We start from the raw sequence: 18821 nt of genomic DNA, 5'->3' as shown, positions 1-18821 counted from the left end.
TCTCCCAATAACATCTCTTCTTCTCAGTGATTTAGCAGCTGCCCTCGCACCTGGATGCGTCTGACGACCCGGTCTCGGCCTCGCGACTTGGGACTGGGAAACAAAGTCGGCCCCGGAGAAAGGTTTCGGGAGGGAATAATTGATATCTGATTTCTGACTCGCACGAGATTCTCCCAAGCAGCGCCAACATGCCCCGGCCACATCTTGATGAACTCTTGGCCACCCAGCCCTACGAGCTTTTGGCCCCCAGTTCTTGCATGGCAAGTCAAAGCTTCTTGGCAGATGGAGACCGAGGACCACGCGCAGCAATGACCGTTGAGGAATTCCTCCTCTGAGATAACTCTTCAAAGGAAGCAGGCATGTGAGTCGTGAGTTGGCGGCAGAGAATTTGCCGGAAGATTACGGGCTCATAAGGAATGGGCTGCCAGCGGGTCCTGCTCCAAGCGAATGTGATACTTCCCTCTAGTAGGCACCCATTACGTGATAAGTCCGAGAGAGCAACCTCCTAGTCTCACTCTTTCCTGAGGCCGGCCTCGAAGAGTTTTTGCCTCTGGGGAATGCCGGTCGGTGTATTCGGTATTGCTTTCCGGTGAAGGCCTCCTAAAGGCGCCAGTACCTGAAGTTAGTATCTTTGCTCTCTATGTAGCGATGTTTGATGTGTCGAAAAAATAATCCAGATCCCAAATTTATTGACTGATTCAACAAGATTTTTGGGTCGTCTTCGGAACGTGGGGTTTGTAGTTCCGCCCAGGTGGCGTGATCTGATCATTTGGCGCTCTGGGATCCCGCTCCTTCGAGAATGTCAGCATTCACCACGTCCGAGGTTGGCAAGCTGATCGTTGAGCGCAGGATCGGGGAGATGCTCTTGGTTTCGTTTATTCGTATAATAAATTAAGTAGACAATAAGACGAGGGGCAAGCTATTTCCAGCAGATGTATCTTGGGTGTTTACTGGCTAGGAGTTCGAAGCAATGAGATGATAGGTGGCCACATGTCTCCATGCTCCTCGAGAATGCCATTGTATCCATTCTTCTTCGTCTTGTTTACTTCACAAAACTCTGTCAGAGCAACCCTGACTACGGTTCTTTCTCTCTACATAAGCCTGAAAACTCGAGGCAGGCTGAATAACCCTTTCAGGCTTGAGTGTGGTCCCTTGATCTCGACACCCAGTCGAGGCCATGTCCTAGACGTGTAGTCAATGATGCCGAATCATAGATTCTCAAGACACCCAAGCCCTTTGAGTTTAATTGTGAGAAGGGTAATGTTATCTGGTACGAGAATGGGCGAATGACCGACTTGGGGTACTATTCTGGGCAGATACTCCGAGATCAGTTATCAACTCGTAAATCACCGTAGGGGTAGGTCACTTAGGGAATCCCAGCGTCTTAGAAGGGATATGAGATGTTGGTGAAGTGGCAAAGGGGTATAGACATTCTGGCTTCTTATCTCTCACAAATCTAGGTCCCCTCGCTTGGTGTATGGGTCGGCTTCCAATTTGCTATAGCTCGTCTTGCGAATAATTTGCGTGGTCTGATACCCAAAAGCTTGACCACCTGAACTCTCACCTTTTACATGTACCTTCGTTTGCTTCCATGCCTCTTGGATAGTTTCTCTCTTAAGACCCGTTCTAGTTCGCCCTGAACCTTATCTCTATTCGATGCGAAACGACGAACCGTCATTTGTACATGAACTACCCAGCATTAAGCTTTATATCTGAGTCCATGAGGTGTAGTGTGCTTGAAGTTGAGAAGTTCTAATCAAATCTCCACAAGTGAGCCTCTTCTGTGTAAATATTCTTCTCATTTGTCTTTGTATGGTCATAGCAAAACGTTGACCTCGGGTCATCTTGATTCTCCAAAATCTGGATTGGGCATTCTCAAAGAAGCATCGAATCGGTCGTTGCAACACTCGCAGAGCTTCCGGTCAAAGTGCTACAACATAGACTTGCAGATTGTTCGGTGCAATGATACTGGGGATAGGATTGCACCTCTTCAGGCCTACCCGTACATTACAATCACGCTGACATGATCATGTCGGCTAACTATGTTGATCATCTTGGATGCTGGCCTCGTAGAAGCCTCTATGGCTACTTTCTGTGGCATTTGTCACTTAGTACGAAGGTATGCCCCATGGAACCTTTGTAGGTACGCGGCTGCCGTCATTTGTTTGTCTCAAAAGACTCTCTCCAGACACGCGTATCCGAACTCACAAGAGAAGCCGGCAGATCACTAATGATCCAACCAAAACATGCAGCCATGGGCAATCGTTACCAAATCTGGGCGCATATCTGGCGGCCAGGGGCATGGGCAGAACCAGACATCTGGCCATTGCCAGGAGATGGGAGCGGTGGTTTGGTCATGTACCTTTCAAGTATGTTTTAGGAAGTTGCGCTGGAACAAGCACTCTGGAATTAATCATCTGCCACGGACATTCGCCTCCCCATATCTAGCATCGAATACCCTCAAGGAAAAGCCATTCCCAAGACACACCTTTGCACCAAGCAGCTTTCTTGGTGTCATATTCTTCCAAGACGACGATCAGGACTAGTTTACGTCTCTTTAGGTATGATCTGGCTACTACGTAGTATCTGTTCAGTCCCGATATCTAAATACGCAAAGAAAGACGTCGTCGCGCTTCAGCGAAGTCAATCTATCGAGTCACCTTCCTGTACTCTGCATTTCTTTGCGCAGTGCCAATGCTCCGTGATAGTATTTAGCAATCAAGAGCGGTACACCATTGCCTACTCGCAGATATCAAGGTGTCTTCCTTCGGGGTCTGCCGCGGACATCAACAACGTCTCCTGGTCCTTGACCTTTTACAATCAAACGTCTCCGACAATTCTGAGTATGAGCGTTGAGTCTGAAAGGTTTCTCTCTAGTAACGTGAAGATCTCAACGGCAAACGGGAACGACGGCATAGCACTTTCTCCGGGTGCCATCCCGCCTACTCGAGAGAACCACAACAAATGGGAGGCCAAACTCGACGAGGCCAATGGCACATCTTCCCAAGTCGAGAATCATCCAGACAGATTGCTTCGCCATATATAATCAACTCGATATTATCAACTTGTCTGAACTGAATCTCACCAATCATCAACGTAGGAGTAATGCTCAAGCGGTCCAACCCGGTCTCGACGTCAAGAAGAAGGCCATGACGTTGACCCACACATCCTCCGTTCTACCGTCTCATCCAAGCATTGACATGCTCTTCTTCTCCGCCCGAGGACACGGAAACAATCGGCGCGAGGACTCGATCAGGTTCATACCCCAATCGAAGAAATGCGGCACAAGCAACCCTCCCATCCAAACCCTCCTCAAATACTTTGAAACCTCCTCAACTCTCCAGCTTCACACGGTCCACGGGTTTATTGCCCCTTAACCACAGGCCGTTTTCTATTCCACGGATATGAATGCAAGCAAGTACCTACCACCACGAGCGAAAAGACAGTTTAGAACCTGGTCAGCTTCCTTCCAAAGTAATCACAGGCGACGCTGGTCCATGTCGACGGTAGACCCGTGCATGGTAATGTGCCTCAGCCAGGCACCCTGATACAACGTGGGACAACGTGAAGAGCGTCCCGTCGAACAGCAAAGTCATCTCTACAGCGAAAAGGACAAGAGTCTGCAGCTCATAACAAAACGCCAGAACCTGATGCCGGCTCGCCATTCGAGCTACGGGCTCCCCTGAACGTAGTCACCATACGCCTTCCCACAGATGCCGTTCCCTCTCTGAAGGCGCAGGCACTCCAACAAGATCAGACGAACGGGGACCGAAACCATGTGGGAAACACGGCATACAACATCCATCATCTCATCTCACGCGCGTCAACCCGTAAAACGGTCCAGCACGGCTCTCCCCCAACAACGAATATCCCCGTCCCGCAAAGGCCTCCCGACCTCTCAAGATCCAAGGCCCGAAGAAAAAACGACTACATTGAAAAAGACTATCGTCCGGGGATCCCCCCAACCCTTTTCGCCGTTACGCTCCAGCCGCCCCGGGTGGATTTTTACTTCCGGATCTCGCATCATGCCTACCATGTCCCGAATGTGACTCACCACCACCGTTCAAATCCACCCACATCGCCACACATATTCAAGACGCAAAAACCCAAGCTCTACTTCACAACCAAAAAAACCAGTCGGTCGTCAATGAAAAGGTCCAGGCCGAAAGACATAGGATCACCCGAAGCGCAACATCCCGCGCCTCAAGGCCAACGCATCAAACATTCAGAGTTGTCCCTTGCCCCCCCCCCCCCCCCCCCAACCCCCATTGCATAAAACCCGTCAATGCGCAAACACAATCCCGCCCTCCTCCCTCCATCGTCGCAAGGCAAGCCCAGATGAAGTGAAGGCAAAAAGGAACGAGGTTGGAAACCTCGGAAGGCTAGACTACCGCAATCCATCAACCGTATCAGTAATCGAACCGCTATTCTCTAGTAGGGCTTCATCTGAGTCCAACGCTGGCAAGAAGGTAAGAAAAAAAAAACCCCAGTCTCCAGTGATGCTAGAACCGTGAAAACTTCTCAATCATGGGCCTTAATGCTGCCTATTCAATCTCCATTCCAGCAGGCCTCAACCAAACCCCTTTCAAAAAGAAAATGCTTACCGACAGAAAAGAAAAGTCCTCCCTGAGACGTGCGTACCTTACAACCGTTACACAAAAGGGAGAGAGACAACACCACCACCACCACCACCACTTAAACTGACCCTGACAACAAACCCAGCTCGAATCCCACCGCATCCCAAATCTCCAACCTCCCCCCTCATCTCTACCTCAAATACCGAACCCAGAATAAGCCAATCCAGCAAACAAATCTCACAAGACATCAGAAGCCAGCCAAAAACCATGCCCCATGCCCAAATGCACAGCTCACATCCCGGCCCCCGGGCCCCCAATCAAATGGTCAAGTCCACAAGTACCTCCGTACCTTACCTTCTCCCTGCATCGACCGCCTTAGATAATCCACCAAAATAATACAAGCATCCACCCCCCTAAACAGGCCTAGCCCCGTCCTCCATGTCTCCAGTAATGTCACTCCCAAGCGGAAAAAAATGTATCACTCCCACATTTTCAGACGAAGATCAATCAATCAATACAAGTAAGCTTTCCCATCTTCAGATGAACCAGAACACGTCGGCCCGGGGAGGAAGGGATCCAGGAGCTCTTCGCATACCAATTTTTTTTTTCTTCTCTTTTGCTTTTCGTGAGTAAAGCAGAGAAACGATAAAAGCATCTACACAAGGAGGGACGCACCCGCTACGTAAGAATGCGTACTCCAACAAGCCGACACACAAGTGACAAGGAACCCCCTCCCCATTCAAAATCACTCGCATAATGAAGTGACATACCTTATCCAACGCATAAACCTACATCATCACAAAAAAAAAGTCCAATAGTAGGCCTCCCGCCGCTCCATCCCGCGTCACTAATGCAACAGCTATGATTAGCCCGGGGAGGGAGGGGGGCAGGGGGATGGACGTGGGTGCGCAATTCATTTCCCGTGTGGGCTTTTCGAGGAGCTCGACCCTCCCCCTTGTGCGTAACCATCACGGACCGTGTCACAAAGAGGCCCAGCACCAGGCTACCAGCCAAACCATATTCATCATGGAGAGACTTCATCACAGGACACAAACACAAAGACATGGCACACAATAATAAAGGGACCAGAAGATATGACGAAAAAGTAGCAGAGAATTTTTACTCTTTTTTTGTGCCTTTGTACAACTACCTTACACGTAAGGGAGTCCAAATGCGGGTATACGAAAGTCTCGAGGGCTCTCGCCCCGGCTGGGTAGGGAGATACCGTCTCATGGTCGTCCCCCCATTTCCTTCTCTCCATCCAGAAATTTCCTTCTGGTCATCGAAAGAGAACGAATCCAGCCTTGTCTCCAAAAGTAACGTGCGGACCAGAAACCGATTCCTTTGGTATCCCTTTGCATCCATTGTCGGCCAATTAGGGGATATCCGGCCTTCAATGATCAAAGAAAAAGGAAACAATCTGTCCACCACTCTCGAAATGGTTGGCTCCAAGGTGCGAAAAGAGTAAACCGGCCAGGAGGTGTTCGTGTGCTCAGTGGCCGCATGTTTCCCTTCCTTGAGCGAGTCCAAGAGTCCTTTTCCCATCGGGTTAAAGTCCATCGAGGTCCCACCAATCCGTCGAAAAAAATCCACTGTGCTTCTTTTTTTTCCTCCTTCAAGAATTCCCATTCGGGTCGAATCTCATCCTGAGACCCTACAATCTGACCTTCGCTGGTGTCCCTTCATTGGTGTGTTGTGAATGATGGGTCGGGGGTGTCGATATCTCGTCGCCTGGATCCCAACTTCAAATTACCGTGAAGGATGACCGCTGTGATTCCAATCCTTCACCCGTCCTGGGGTGACCATCTCGCGAACGTAAAAACTCTTCGTTGAGGTGTGTTGTGTATGTAATAAAAAGCCGCTGAATGCTGTTGAGAAAAAATAACTCGGGGGTTGTTTGGGGTATGATCCGTATTCCTTTTTTTGGGACACTTCTGCTGAGTGAAAATGGACTTTGTTGCATAAAAATCAAATCGCTCGATGCCATGACGTGTTGATGAAAAAAACCATTCTGTATGCATGCGGCAAACAATCTTTTTTTCCTTTTTAATCCACTTCCTGGGAGATCGCTCAATTGCCCTGCCACGGGAATAATGAGGGGAAAGCTTCGATTGCCCGTATCGTAGCGTTGGTTCGCTGTGTGGGACTCCGCGGGGGGGTCGACCCGTGTTAGTCGACGTTTAGGCCATGTGGTGACCCGTCGTATGTTGGTGTACAAAGGGGGCGTATTGCTGCTGCACTTGTTGTTGCGCGTACGCCGTTGTGTTGGGTTGCGGTGTCGGGGTGACCGGACATCTCGGCGGCATGGGGTATGCGTCCTTGTTCACGGTTCCATATGCGGCGCCATCAGGGGTGATGGGCGGGGTCATGTATCCTTCTACTACTCCTGCGACAGCTCCGTGGCCTTTGTGGGGGGTGCTGTAGATGTTTGAGTGTTTTGAGGCGGACTCAGAAGGCGGACTCGGAGGGACCCCCGACTGGGCTCGCGCGATGCTAGCTTGGTGAGCCATGAAAGACGCAAGCTTCTTCGCGACGCCGGAGAAGTGTGATGATGAGTACTTCCTCGCGAGGGCGACGGAGGGGCTGTGCAGGTGTTGAGAGAGAGTCAGCAGGGTGACGTTCTCAACGTGGTCCCACTCTCCATCGTTGATCTCGGGCTCGCCAAGGATCGCTCTTGCCAAGGCGAGAGATGAGCGAGCCATGATGGAAGGCTTGGTGGAGACGAAGTTGCGGTGGTACAGGGCGATCTCGCAGATGTAGGCAGCCATGTGCTCAACCTCAACCTTGTCGTGCTCCTCAGCGACGATGAGCTGGGTGAAGAAGTCGACAGTGGGGTGGCCAATGGTCCACTCGAGGGTGTTGAGGACGTGCATCTCCATCTGGGTGAACATGCCGGCGTCGTACAGGCCACAGCACATGTTGTTGAGTTCGTGGATCTGGGGCACGCGGTCCTTCTTGTCACCGTACTTGGCGGCGATCAGGAGAGCGGCACAACCGACGAGCTGGTAATGTTGCTTGTAGACGACACGCTTTGAGCAGTACCGGTCGAGGAGGTTGACAGTGAGGAAAAGAGTCTCGGGGAGGAGGGCGAAGGCAGCATGGGCTTCGATGAGAAAGTCGATGAGGTAGGGTCTCATGTACCATTGAATCTCTCTTTGCATGTCGATGAGATTGGCATCAGGCATCGTCTCATCCTGAAGTCGGGTGTCAGTAAAGCGGATCCAACTGAGGCCAGTGGCTGCTCCTTCCTCTCATTCTTACCTCCATGTGCCTCATGTGCTTCATGATATCCTCCAAGTACTCGTCACCAGCTATCCGGGAAAGCTCGCTGGCGATAATCTCCTGCCGTTGCCTCGCAATCATCTTGGCGGCGTCCCGAGTGCCCATTCGCGGCCGTTGGGGTTCGTCGTGGTCCTCTGTGAAGAAGGTAGGATCGGAGTGCTGCTGTTGTTGTTGGTAGTACGCCATTTTGAATTGTGATGTAGTGAGTCGAGGGCGGGTATGAGGGGGGTTGGCTGACGGGTCGAAGTTCCGAAACGGGAAAGAATGACGATTAAGTTCTCCAGGAAGCTTTTTTGGTGGTCGGAGACGGAAGGACGTGAAAAAAGAAACGGTAAAAAAAGTCTTCAGAATCGGTGCTGTGAAGGAGTGGAATGGTGCAACCGAGAGATTAGAATATTAGTATTAGAATGAGCGTGTTGAAAGCGAACAGGGTCCGGCAAAAGAGTGACTGTGGCTGGATGAGAAGCCGAAATGATGCGAGACCGAGTTCCTCGTGTGAGATTGACGGACGGAAAGGTGGCCGGGAAACTGGCCGTTTATGAGAGAGGTCGAGTGGATGGCTCTAAAAGAAGAGAAAAGATTGGGTTAGCTCGCGGTTCGTTGAGACGATTGCAGGCGCTCGAGGGAGCCTAGAGTAGTGGACGAAGTGAGACAAGCAGCTGTTTGAAGGTTGACGACGGGCGCGATGAAGGAGCAACCGGCTTCTGTAAATACCGCTTGGCGCCGATCTAAAGGGGGAAGATCTCGAACTCAGATAGAGTCGCCCTGATTCGACCAGTGGGTGGTGGGGAGACGGATTGGCACGAGGGGAGATGGAGAATCATCTAGACTGGCGTCTCTTGACTGGGGGGCTAGGCAGTGAGAGGACCGTAGGGGCAGAAGGGAGTGAGTAGAGGGCAGAGGCTCAGGAACAGGGAAGGGAAAAGGGCTGGAGTGTGAAGTGATGGCGAGGCTTACCGCCACGGTTGTTGTGCAACTTTGACTGTCAAGACAGACGAAATTGAGACAATTCCTGAGGATGGGATTGGGGGAGCGACGAATGAACGTATCCCCTCGAGCTATCCTAACCTCGGACTGGTGGTGGTTTTGGTTTCTTGGTAAAATGTGGGGGGAAACTTTGTGTACGTGGATCGCCGAGTAGAAATACCACAACGGCACGCAAAAGCTGTGGAGGGAGGGAAGATGTGAAGTTTAGACACCGGGCTCTTGACAGACGCGGTAACGTAAAGGGGATGATGAGTGCTTGTAGTGGAGATGGTGGTGAACGGAGAAAGCTCTGGGTAGGGGAAGGTTTGGAAGATGGAGACGAAGGTTCATCCCGTCATCAGGCTGGACTGGTCAGGGCAGGTGGATTGATGGTGGTGAATAGGTAGGCCAGGCGCACATCTTCATCTGAATTGCATTGTTGTAGTAAGAAAAAACGTACCTTTTCACAGATGGTGCCCGAAGGACGAAACGGGATGATCTATAATCCTGGTGGGATCATGTATGAGGTATTCTCGATGGTCTGACAAGCCTTGAGAGAAAGCAATAGTGAACCAAAAAAAGATTCTCCTGTAGTTTTCTTTCCTTGTCGAGGGAACCTGAGATTGGGAATCCACGGGGATGAAGAATCGGGCTTCTGGAGAACGGGGTTGCTCGAGAAGCTTTGGGGCCGACACGATCCAAGATCGCAAAGGGGCTCTTGGAAGGAATGAGGGCGGGATGGCAGGCCGGCGGAACGAAAGGGAGCTTTCGTGGTAGTCGTCGGAGGGCCGAGGATGGGTGTGTGGGTTTTGTTGCGTCGTGGAAGTTGCACGTCTGAGTCGAGTTCCTTTGGTCGTCGTGGAGGCGAGGAATTCTTCAGGGGGTGATGGGTTGGTCGGATTGGTCGTCGCGGGAAGGGCGGACGGTCGGGAGAGGGATGCAAGGAACGGGAGGGACGTGGGAGTCTTTTTTCTTTCTTGTCTTGTCTGATGAAAGAGCAGTGTAGAAAATACCAATCAAGGTCTTCTTCACTATATCTTTAAATCGAGTTCCAGTCTCTTTCTCTTTGTTGCGGTGGTCCTGCTCTCTTGTGGCTTTTCCGGTCACACTCTGCAAGCTCGAAAACCTGGGAATTGGCGAACCGTTTCCAACTGTCGAGGATTGTCGGAGAGTTGATGGGAGAAGAAGGGGGGCGTGTGCAAGATGAAGCTGGTTCGACCTTGACAGCTTTGGGCGTGGTTGGTGGTGGTGGTGGTGAGTTGGGAGTCGAGGGAGACGAGTCGGTTCAGTCAGGGAGGGGACGTCGCCAGATTAAGTCTTCTCTCTTTCTCCTACCTTCCTCTTTTTTTCCTATTCTCAATTGGGGGGGTAGAGGAGTAGAGAATGAAAAGACCCTTTATTCGTTTTCGGCGAGCAAAGGAGTCAGGAAGGACTGTCTTCGGGGAGAGAGGAAGAGGAGGGAATGAATGGATGGGGAGGGACGAGGAGGAGGAGAGAAGGGGGAGGTGAGGGTAGGTAAAGGGTTGGAGGAGGGCCGAGGAGATGAAAAAGGATTGGAAGAGAACCAAGGTGTTTTAACAGGCCGGCCGGCTCGAGTACTGCGGTACGTCTGGGACTCCTCCTTTGCAGTAAGTTGGGAGGGAAAAAAGGTACTTTGGGGCCCGCTGCTGGATGGGTACAAGGACCAAGTACCTACGTAAAGGTGCAGCTTTGGCCCTTTTTCTGAGGATGTGTGTGTGTGGGCGGGAGGTGCGAATGTCTGGCTGTGGTGGGTGTGTATTTCGTGCCTGCCTAGGTATTCCCTGACGATTATTACCTTCCTGTCTACTACATAGTATGTGTGAGAGAGAAGGAGCAGGAGAGAGGGTGGGTGGGGCGGATGAACGAGGGAGGCACGGGAAGGAAAGAGAGAGACAGAGAGACAGAGCGAGAGGAGAAGGGGGAACGGGAAGGGTGAGGTGGAGAGGGAGGACGGAGGGGAGGGGAGGGGTGTGTGAGAGAGCAGGTGCGAATGAGCAGGTGGTCCTGGTGCGAATACTTGGAAAGGTACGAAATACTTGCTGCTGGTGCTGGTGCTGGTGCTGGTTTTGGTGCCGACCAAAGTGCAAGTGCAAAGTCCCCCCCAGGTGGATCCCAAGAAACGGCACGGTACTTTCTATTGCCGCCGCTCTCGCATATACAGCCAAAGTATCTTGCTGTGATATCGACAGGGAAGAGCCCAGGCTAGGCACAGGGAAGGGGAGAGACTGGGGGAAGCGTGAATGACCGAGAGGTAGTTCCGCACCTAATGCACAGCATAAAGATACATGAAATCGACGTACCTCTTCTCCAAGACCGCCTGTCCTACCTTACCTTAGTATCATTTTCTTAGTATTATTTTGTACGTAGTAAGGTAGATAGCTTCCTGCCTGCTGAAGTCACTATTGCTGTTGGGCTGATGCGCCTTTTGTTACTTTTGATGCTGGCTGATGGATACAATCAGGAAACCCAGCAGACGACTACTGTACAAACACCTCAGGTCAGCAATTGCCACTCCATACGAAGCACAAAGTCACGAAACTGAGGCTGCCCTATGCGTCTGTTCTGCAGCCCGCGCAGTGGGTGGTATTACTTGCCTGTACGGAATCCGCATACGTTACGGATACCGAGGAACGGACTGGACTGGATGGAGACGCTGGACTCACTTTACTCGCAGTGAGCCGACCCTCTTTCTTCCTTGCAGATGTGCCCTGCAAGTGCAGCTGCGCGCGAAGCAGGCTGAGTGAGCTAGGTAGGTTCCTTGCCGACCAGCAGTAGCACCACAATGCTGTCTCTCTTCTGTCTCTGCTTCGTCTGCCTGTCGCCGTGATGGATGCCTTGGTACGGGGTACCTAATAACGAAGCCCGCAGCGAGGGAAGAAGCGAGGGATGAGGATGACTGCGTCGACGCAGCAGGTATACAATCCAATTGTCGACACCGCTCGCCGCTCGCCTGCCTGCCTGCTTTGCTTGTTCTGTCGACTGCCTCTTCTCTGACGATTGTCTGATTGTCTTGTCTGCCTTGTCCAAGCACGTTTAACGAGTACGGTACGGTCTCCTGCTGCTCGCCGTGCCTTTCGTCGTGTCTCCTGTCTTGTCTCCCGGTCGTCTGCGCGCGCCACCCCCAGCAAGCCGAATGCCTGTCGACAGCGCCGCCCGCCGAGAAAGAGTGAGCGCTGAGCAGTACCTTTTTGCTCAAGTGGATCGTCAGAAAGTGTGAAAATGAGCGAACTGGCCTTCGATTGGATCCGTCTGGTGGTGCTTGTGGTGCGCACCAAGTAGTGGTGGTGCGCAGCAGCAGCAGCAGCTCCTGACGAGCTTTGGTCCTAGTTTGGCCTGGCCCACCCCCGCGAGACCTTTGACACCCTTTCTCTTCCCCGAATAATACAGGGCGACGGGGCAAGCTAGGTACCGTACAGATATAGAGTTCCAGTGGCAGTGGTGGTGGTAATCCGTCACCGTAGGCTGGCTGGCTGGTAGCAATGCCAATCCGAAATATCAAATGTCCGGTTTTGTGCAGCAGCTCCGCGCGCGTTTTCCTTGTTCTCGAATAATGCTTGGGCTTAGCGCAACTCGGTACCAATGTGCCTTTGCTTTATCCTCAACTTGAGTCTTTTCTGTCTCTGCCTCTGTTTCTTTGTGTGTCCGAGAATATGGTACGTTTCCACGTAAGGTATCACCCGTAAGATACGGCCCGCAAGAGGAAGCAGTAGCTTGTACAGGACAAGGTTGGGCAGGAGGCGTCAAGACTTCAAACGAACAAAGCCAACGGATCGAGGTTCTGAAGAGAGAGGGGAAGGGGATTGGGAGGCAATGGGGCAATGTCATTCGACGGCGCCGACCAAGTTCGATCAAAGGAACGGCCTGATGGACGGGGTGGACTGGGCCGGTCGAGGAAACCAACACCAAACAATACCGATGCTGATGCTGATGCTGATGCTAGTGCTAATTGTTGCGGCAGCTCAGGAGTGAAGCATGCCAAATACAACCAGCGCCCGTCTTTGTTCGTTTCGTAGAAGCCGGTTCTGGGACCGTTCCGTTGAAGGAACTCTAGAAGCCCGAGATGGAGCTTCGGTAACGTTCTCTTTCAGGGCTTACGGATTACCCAGAGCGAACGGAGTACAAGGCCAATTCGCTGGATGTCAGAGTCAGACTTGGCCCAGGCTGAGGCAGTGGCAGACTGGCAGCAGGGTGGTAGTCGCGCTCGGGACGGATGATTGGTGCGTATGGAATCGCCTGTTGAACAAGGTAGTTGGTTACTGCGTTGTTCCCACTGGACCAGTGGACGTGACGGAATTGAGTTGTGCTGTGCCGTTGTTGGTATGAGGTGGGAGGTTGAGGAGTGAGGACTGTGCCAATGCGTGCCGAGCGGGTGTCAGGTAGTACGATGAAGACCCGTATGAAGTACACTCAAGCAGGGAGAGTTACGTGAGCGGTGTATGGTGTGTGTGGACTGCGGGCGAGTGGACGGACGGTGGCTCTCGGGACCAGGTCCAATTCAGTCTCTTTCTTGGCGTAGAAAGAGATAATCCTGGGATATGAAAAGCAAGACTGGAGCCGCTTCTTCCTCAGGTTCTATCTACACCAAGCTTCTGCGTGTAATGGGTCGTGTTTGTGCTAGGCAAGGCGAGGCATGGATAGGTGATGGAAAGCCAGTGATACCACGCAGAGGCGTGTGTGCGTGGTGTTGGGAGCAGGGATTAACGGGAAGGGTAGAACGCCCCGCTGGGATTGGCCCACGACGCGGTACGGATTCAGATGGTTTTTGCAGGGTTTCCTGGTTCGTGTGTTCAGTGTGGTGTGGCGTTCGAATTTGCTTTCACGGCGTAACCCGTGGGCTTGGGACCAAGGTACCACGGTCTCCGTACACTTTGCAGCGTCGCCGGTGGATAACACGCAGCAATGGTGGGAATACTTCGTGGGACCGCCCCAGCACTGGTTTTTGGCGATATGAAGCGTTGGAAAATGACGACGATATGCCGTCTATGTGGTCCACTTCTCGAAGCCCGGGTGTACGCAGTATGTATGAAGTCCTGTGCAATAGTACCAGGCGTGGATCACTTGGTGGGTTTAGTTTAGTTGAACTATTCGGAATCGACAAAGTGAGGTACGAGGTACGGAGACGCAGCTGAGAAAACGAGAAACGGAAATAAGAGTGGCTTGTGTGTCTCGCTCATGCATCCGGGATCGTGTCAGGCGTGTCGTGCAACGGGATGCGCAAGGTTTGGAGTACGGATACAGTATTCGTAGGTAATGTGCAATAATGAAATGGGTGACATAAGCTTTCGAGGATAATTCGCATGGCATGTCTGGATCCGATGCCCTATACGGCGATTGATATAATGTCCGTCATTCCACATAGCCCTTCAACGTGGCCTCCTTTCCCAGGGCCCGGGTCGTGGTCGAGCCGGCCATGCTGTTGTTATCTTGGTGGATCGTGAGACTGTTTGTTGTTTATTATTTGTTATCGACATCTCGGATATTGCGAGAAAAGAAAGCCACATTAGATCCAGGCGGTGTGTGTATGTTTGTTATGCACGTCTGTCAAATCCTCGTGCGTTGTGCATCGTGCGCATAAATTTCAAGCGCGGGCCTTGGTCGGGACGGGCCTCCATCAGAGAGAAATTGATGGGAATTGATTGAAGACATAACTAGGTATCCGTTACGTGAGGTGAGGTGGTCTGCCGTAAGAAACGCGAGATGGACAACGGAGAAGGCAGACCCAATCAAGGCTGCAGTTGTCGTCAAATGTCAACAGCACCCGCACCGGCCGTCATCCACTCAGCGGTCGAGCTTCTAGAAGGAAACACCCAACCCCCCAGCCACACTTTTGCACCTTCCCACAGTTCCCAGTGGTTGGCGGTTTCGGGACGGAGGACGGGCCACGGCGGCCGCGGCCGGGCTGGGAAAGAAGGGATGACGATGTCACGATGTATTTTTCTTTGGTTGTTGCACCTTTTTTTTTTTTTTTTTTTTTTTTTTGGATTTAATGGATTACGCTGACATATCGTCGCCAACCAAACCAGCGATTGTGCACTCATATTGCGTAGGATTGAACTGCCTCGACTGCTTCGGACGCACACAATACTCTTGTCTCCATCCACTCAGGCAACCCAGCATTTTTCCTCAGATCACTTACCAGAAACGCAGATGAAGAGACGATCAATGGCAACTCACGGCCGAATCTAATCATCTACACCTGTACCCCGTAACGGAACACTTCCCACCGGGCTCGTGATGACTACTGTGTAAATTTCACCTGCCTTGTCCCCGGTCTTGGGCTTGGCTCTCAAGCTTCAAGTAAAACCTACCGCAACCTCCGACTGTCCACCACCACAAGTCATTGAGGTGCATGCATGCTCTTACTACAAAAACGCGAAAACCACACGTCCGTCACGACACTCGGACGTATCGAGATTCGAAAACGGCCCATCGTAAATGGAGTAGGGGTTCGATTAAATGATGCACGGGATTTCTTGTCTGGTGTGTGTGTGCTGTGTGTGATTCAAGACTACCTAAACCTGGGAAAAGCCAGTGCAAGTGCCAGTGCTGCAGTCTTTCTCACAGTTCAATTACCCATTCTCGGCACGTGCGCCCGGCCTACGCACCCCCAGGAAACTTGATACTTCCGGCCTTTGCAGGAACGGACGCTAAGGGGGCAAAGGGGGGGAAGGATTGCTGAGACTTTGCAACTGTGCAAGAGACCTTTTTTTTTTTCCAAGCTTCCATCCTGCTTCCCCTGCTTCATGTCAACGATTGGAAACCGAAAAAGGGCTAGCAGGAGACTTGTCCGGTGTCATCCAACTACCCTTTGATCGATCCATCGTACGGTCTGATCCTCGTCGCGGTATCCATTTTCGGCGAGCGCGTCTTCGCAATCCAATCTCACCACGCTCGCTTTCAGCCTTCCAGACTTCGGGGCGTGGAAAGCTGAAGCTTCCCGCAGCGCGCGTCCGACAGAAACCCAACCAAACGCCTAGGAGCCGCCAATTCGATACTTTTTCAATCGCGGTTGTGTGGAGCAAAGCGTTGGCTTACCTCATTAATTGGATATGCTTTGGGTTATCCGGATGCAATGGGCGTTTTTATGTTCCTCCCTAATGGCCCCAAGAGGCGCAACCACTTTACCAAGTTGCATGCACAACGATGGGAACGGTTCAAGGCGTACCGGGGGGGTGAGAACACAATTGGTCGCCTTGAAGGTTGCCAATTGGTTCTTGGTTGGAGATTGGCTCTGCAGGTCCAGATCCAGCTACAAGAATTGAGGGCTTCTTGTGACTTGTCATACTTGTCCAAGTTGTCCCGGAACTCTCTGGTCCTCTTCCTTTACGGATGCAGTTGAACGCACCGATTGCCTGTACAAAAAAGCAAGAAACCAGATGCATCGTGCATATTCTCTCATTACGCGCCTCTCCTTGCCAGTTAAGAGCATGGAACCTCCCGGCCGTTAGGTACATACGTTGTAGGCATGTCCATCACTCCATCCTTTTTGCGAGGCTATCCCCTGTCCACGGACCTGTGAAATCCACACATCCTAATCCTAGGGCTGGGCACGCTTACGTCGGAGTGGAATAGTTCCTGGTTCTTCCAGCTGCTACAGCACGGCGCAGTTATGCCGTGAAAATCCACCCGGCGCTAGATACGTTTTCGGGTACCTTCTCCACCTGGTCCTTCAATGTGAGTATGTGTCCCTTTGCTGCCGAATAGAAAGGTGGAAAATGTTGGAGATGAATATTGGTTGTTCGTCAATGCCTCGAGGCCTGGAAGAGTCCCTCGAAGATCTATGCGTTCAGAATTATATGTATATATATATGGTATATCAGAGTAATATCGTATTTCCCACATGGAGGGGGGTTTTGCGTAGGGAGAGACACGACTCGTCGCGGAGGGAACGGACAGGAAACGCCCGACTTTGCTTTTTTCTGCTTCTGGTTTCTTTTCTCTTCTCGAGTATCGAAAAGTCTCCACGTCGGAGGATCCTCACGCTTGCAAGCTCGCCAGTGCCTTCCACCAAACTCGGCACCACCACACTTTCGTTGTCATTGTCCATCGTGATCGCTTTCCTACAGCGTGAGGTAGTTTCCATACCTTACGGCACTCACTTCCTTGGGCTCTTCCCAAAGCCCAGTTCAATATGCCATGTACCACTCTCACCTAATCTCCAAGCCTCGAAAGACGCCCTGCCCCACGCTTCCACTAAACTAAAAAAGACACGCTTTCCTGGCCCTTGCAGGGGAAGGTCTTTCGATGTCCAATCAGCTCCCTCCAATTAAGCCCCACCACGAACCAAGGAAGGGGAAGAAGGAAAGGGCTTCCCGAGCTCTCGGTGGCTCTCGCACTTGCCCACCAGTCACAGCGCGCCTTCCCTACCCCCAGTCGAGCAAGTACCCCCCACCCCGAATCCAAATCTCCAAAAAAGACTTTTACCCCACACCGCGACAGTCCAATCAGACATGCCAGAAACGCGGGAGCACGCGAACGTCAAAAAAGACGAAAAAGAACGGGCAGACGGGATTTTCTATTAAATATCAATGCGTCGTGTTTCCGTCCAGTCAACGGCCTTCTATCTTTTCTTAGCATCGCCCGTTGAACACGCATGGGCACTGACTCTTTTTTTTATTTATTTTTTTTTTTTTTTTTTTTAATGTGCCTTCCTTTAATGATACAAACTCACTGACTTTCTGCGGGTTGCAAATCTCGCCTCAGAAAAGGGGACCTGACGATCCTAGGCGGTCAGACTTATTACTGCAAGCGAGATGGAACAATAATTCGTCATGGATGGAAATGGAGAATGGGGAACCGAATGTGCCCATATGGAATAATTCCAAAGTTACCGTTGCAGCGAGTGATTCTCCAATTCCATGACTGGGAAAGTCTCAATTCGCAGATAGTACCCGCCATAACGCTACTGAAACCATTCTGGCCAGACAACTACCCAAAAAAAATAAAAAAATGTCATGATTCCTTAATTGCCCGGTTGGCTCCGCAAAGTCAATGACGAAGATACCATTGGGAATGATTGAGTTCCTAACCTCCTGGTCCCCTTCCCAGAACTCAATGGTCTGAACACAATCTCAAACCCGAGGAAAAGAACCCGCTCTCGTGCATCGCGTCTTAGCATTCCAGGTTTTCTTCTTCATCAACCTAGACTTTCCCCGCGCGTCAAGATCGTGTGTCGCCGATGGTGACGGGCGATGGCGTTTCGATCCCGTTTCTCGCGAAGAGGCTCCATATAGACCAGCGGATATCACAAAAAAAAAAAAAAAGACCACTCAGCCTCTTACTCAGTTGCCTGCATACAGCCCGCGCTCAACCGTCAACGTCACCATCGTGTTCTCTTTTACCCCATCTCAACCCCTCTCACACTGACAGACACCCGTACTCCGTACACCATTCAGCCTTGGCACAAAACCTATTCCCCTTCTTCACAGCCGCATGGCGTAGTCGCAACTTAGCCTTGGTTCCCCCTTATTAAACAACCCCCCCCGCGCCGGTCCAGCCGACATGGAAACGCTTCTCCCGTTTCGGCGGGTTTGGGCTCTTACTCCTCCGTACGCGTGCTACGGTACATGTCCCCCCCACTCACACAATGGCCAGTGCCAGAGTCTCGACAGGTTTGGCAACTAAAAGTCGTAAGACTGTGGCATCTCGGAAGCCAGGAACAGCCCCTTCCTACGCGGATAGCCTATGGTTAGGTACCCTCCAGGAACCACACAGGCACGACACCAGCCAGCCAGCCAGCCAGCCAGCCATCCGTAAGCAATCGAGGCTAGGAGCGAACACTTCGTTCGTCAACAGGCTCCCAGACCAGATCCGCACAAGCGGCTCAGCGCCAAACGAACCCCCAAAAAAATCGCCAATCCTTTTGAGCTTTGGCGTCACCTAACGCAGCAGAGTAGCGATTGTCTCCGTTTCAAAACCTTTCAACCCGCGAGAAAGAAAGACGCCACAAAATCTCTTCTTCTCATTGTTCCTCTT

General features: G+C 51.7%; 3 protein-coding genes across 3 annotated transcripts; 2 read left to right on the top strand and 1 right to left on the bottom strand.

Moving 5' to 3' along the window:
• Positions 1-975: 975 nt before the first annotated feature.
• On the top strand, positions 976-1194 carry CLUP02_14027 (uncharacterized protein; the record flags this gene model as incomplete). Its single annotated transcript, XM_049292960.1, has 1 exon — positions 976-1194. One exon carries the CDS (start codon positions 976-978, stop codon positions 1192-1194), a length of 219 nt encoding a protein of 72 aa, XP_049150106.1.
• A 5563-nt stretch (positions 1195-6757) lies between these two features.
• CLUP02_14026 (cyclin) lies at positions 6758-8045 on the bottom strand (the record flags this gene model as incomplete). The annotated part of the gene is made up of 2 exons (XM_049292959.1): positions 6758-7771; positions 7839-8045. 2 exons carry the CDS (start codon positions 8043-8045, stop codon positions 6758-6760), a joined length of 1221 nt encoding a protein of 406 aa, XP_049150105.1.
• Positions 8046-14543: 6498 nt separating this feature from the next.
• On the top strand, positions 14544-15525 carry CLUP02_14025 (uncharacterized protein; the record flags this gene model as incomplete). The annotated part of the gene is made up of 6 exons (XM_049292958.1): positions 14544-14630; positions 14690-14775; positions 14870-14889; positions 14952-15044; positions 15184-15277; positions 15354-15525. 6 exons carry the CDS (start codon positions 14544-14546, stop codon positions 15523-15525), a joined length of 552 nt encoding a protein of 183 aa, XP_049150104.1.
• Between the last annotated feature and the right edge of the window lie 3296 nt (positions 15526-18821).

The sequence above is a fragment of the Colletotrichum lupini genome, chromosome 7, assembly GCF_023278565.1.
Source record: "Colletotrichum lupini chromosome 7, complete sequence".
NCBI lineage: Eukaryota > Fungi > Ascomycota > Sordariomycetes > Glomerellales > Glomerellaceae > Colletotrichum > Colletotrichum lupini.
Note: the sequence above shows the minus strand (reverse complement) of the source record. Positions and strands in the feature narration are given on the sequence as shown.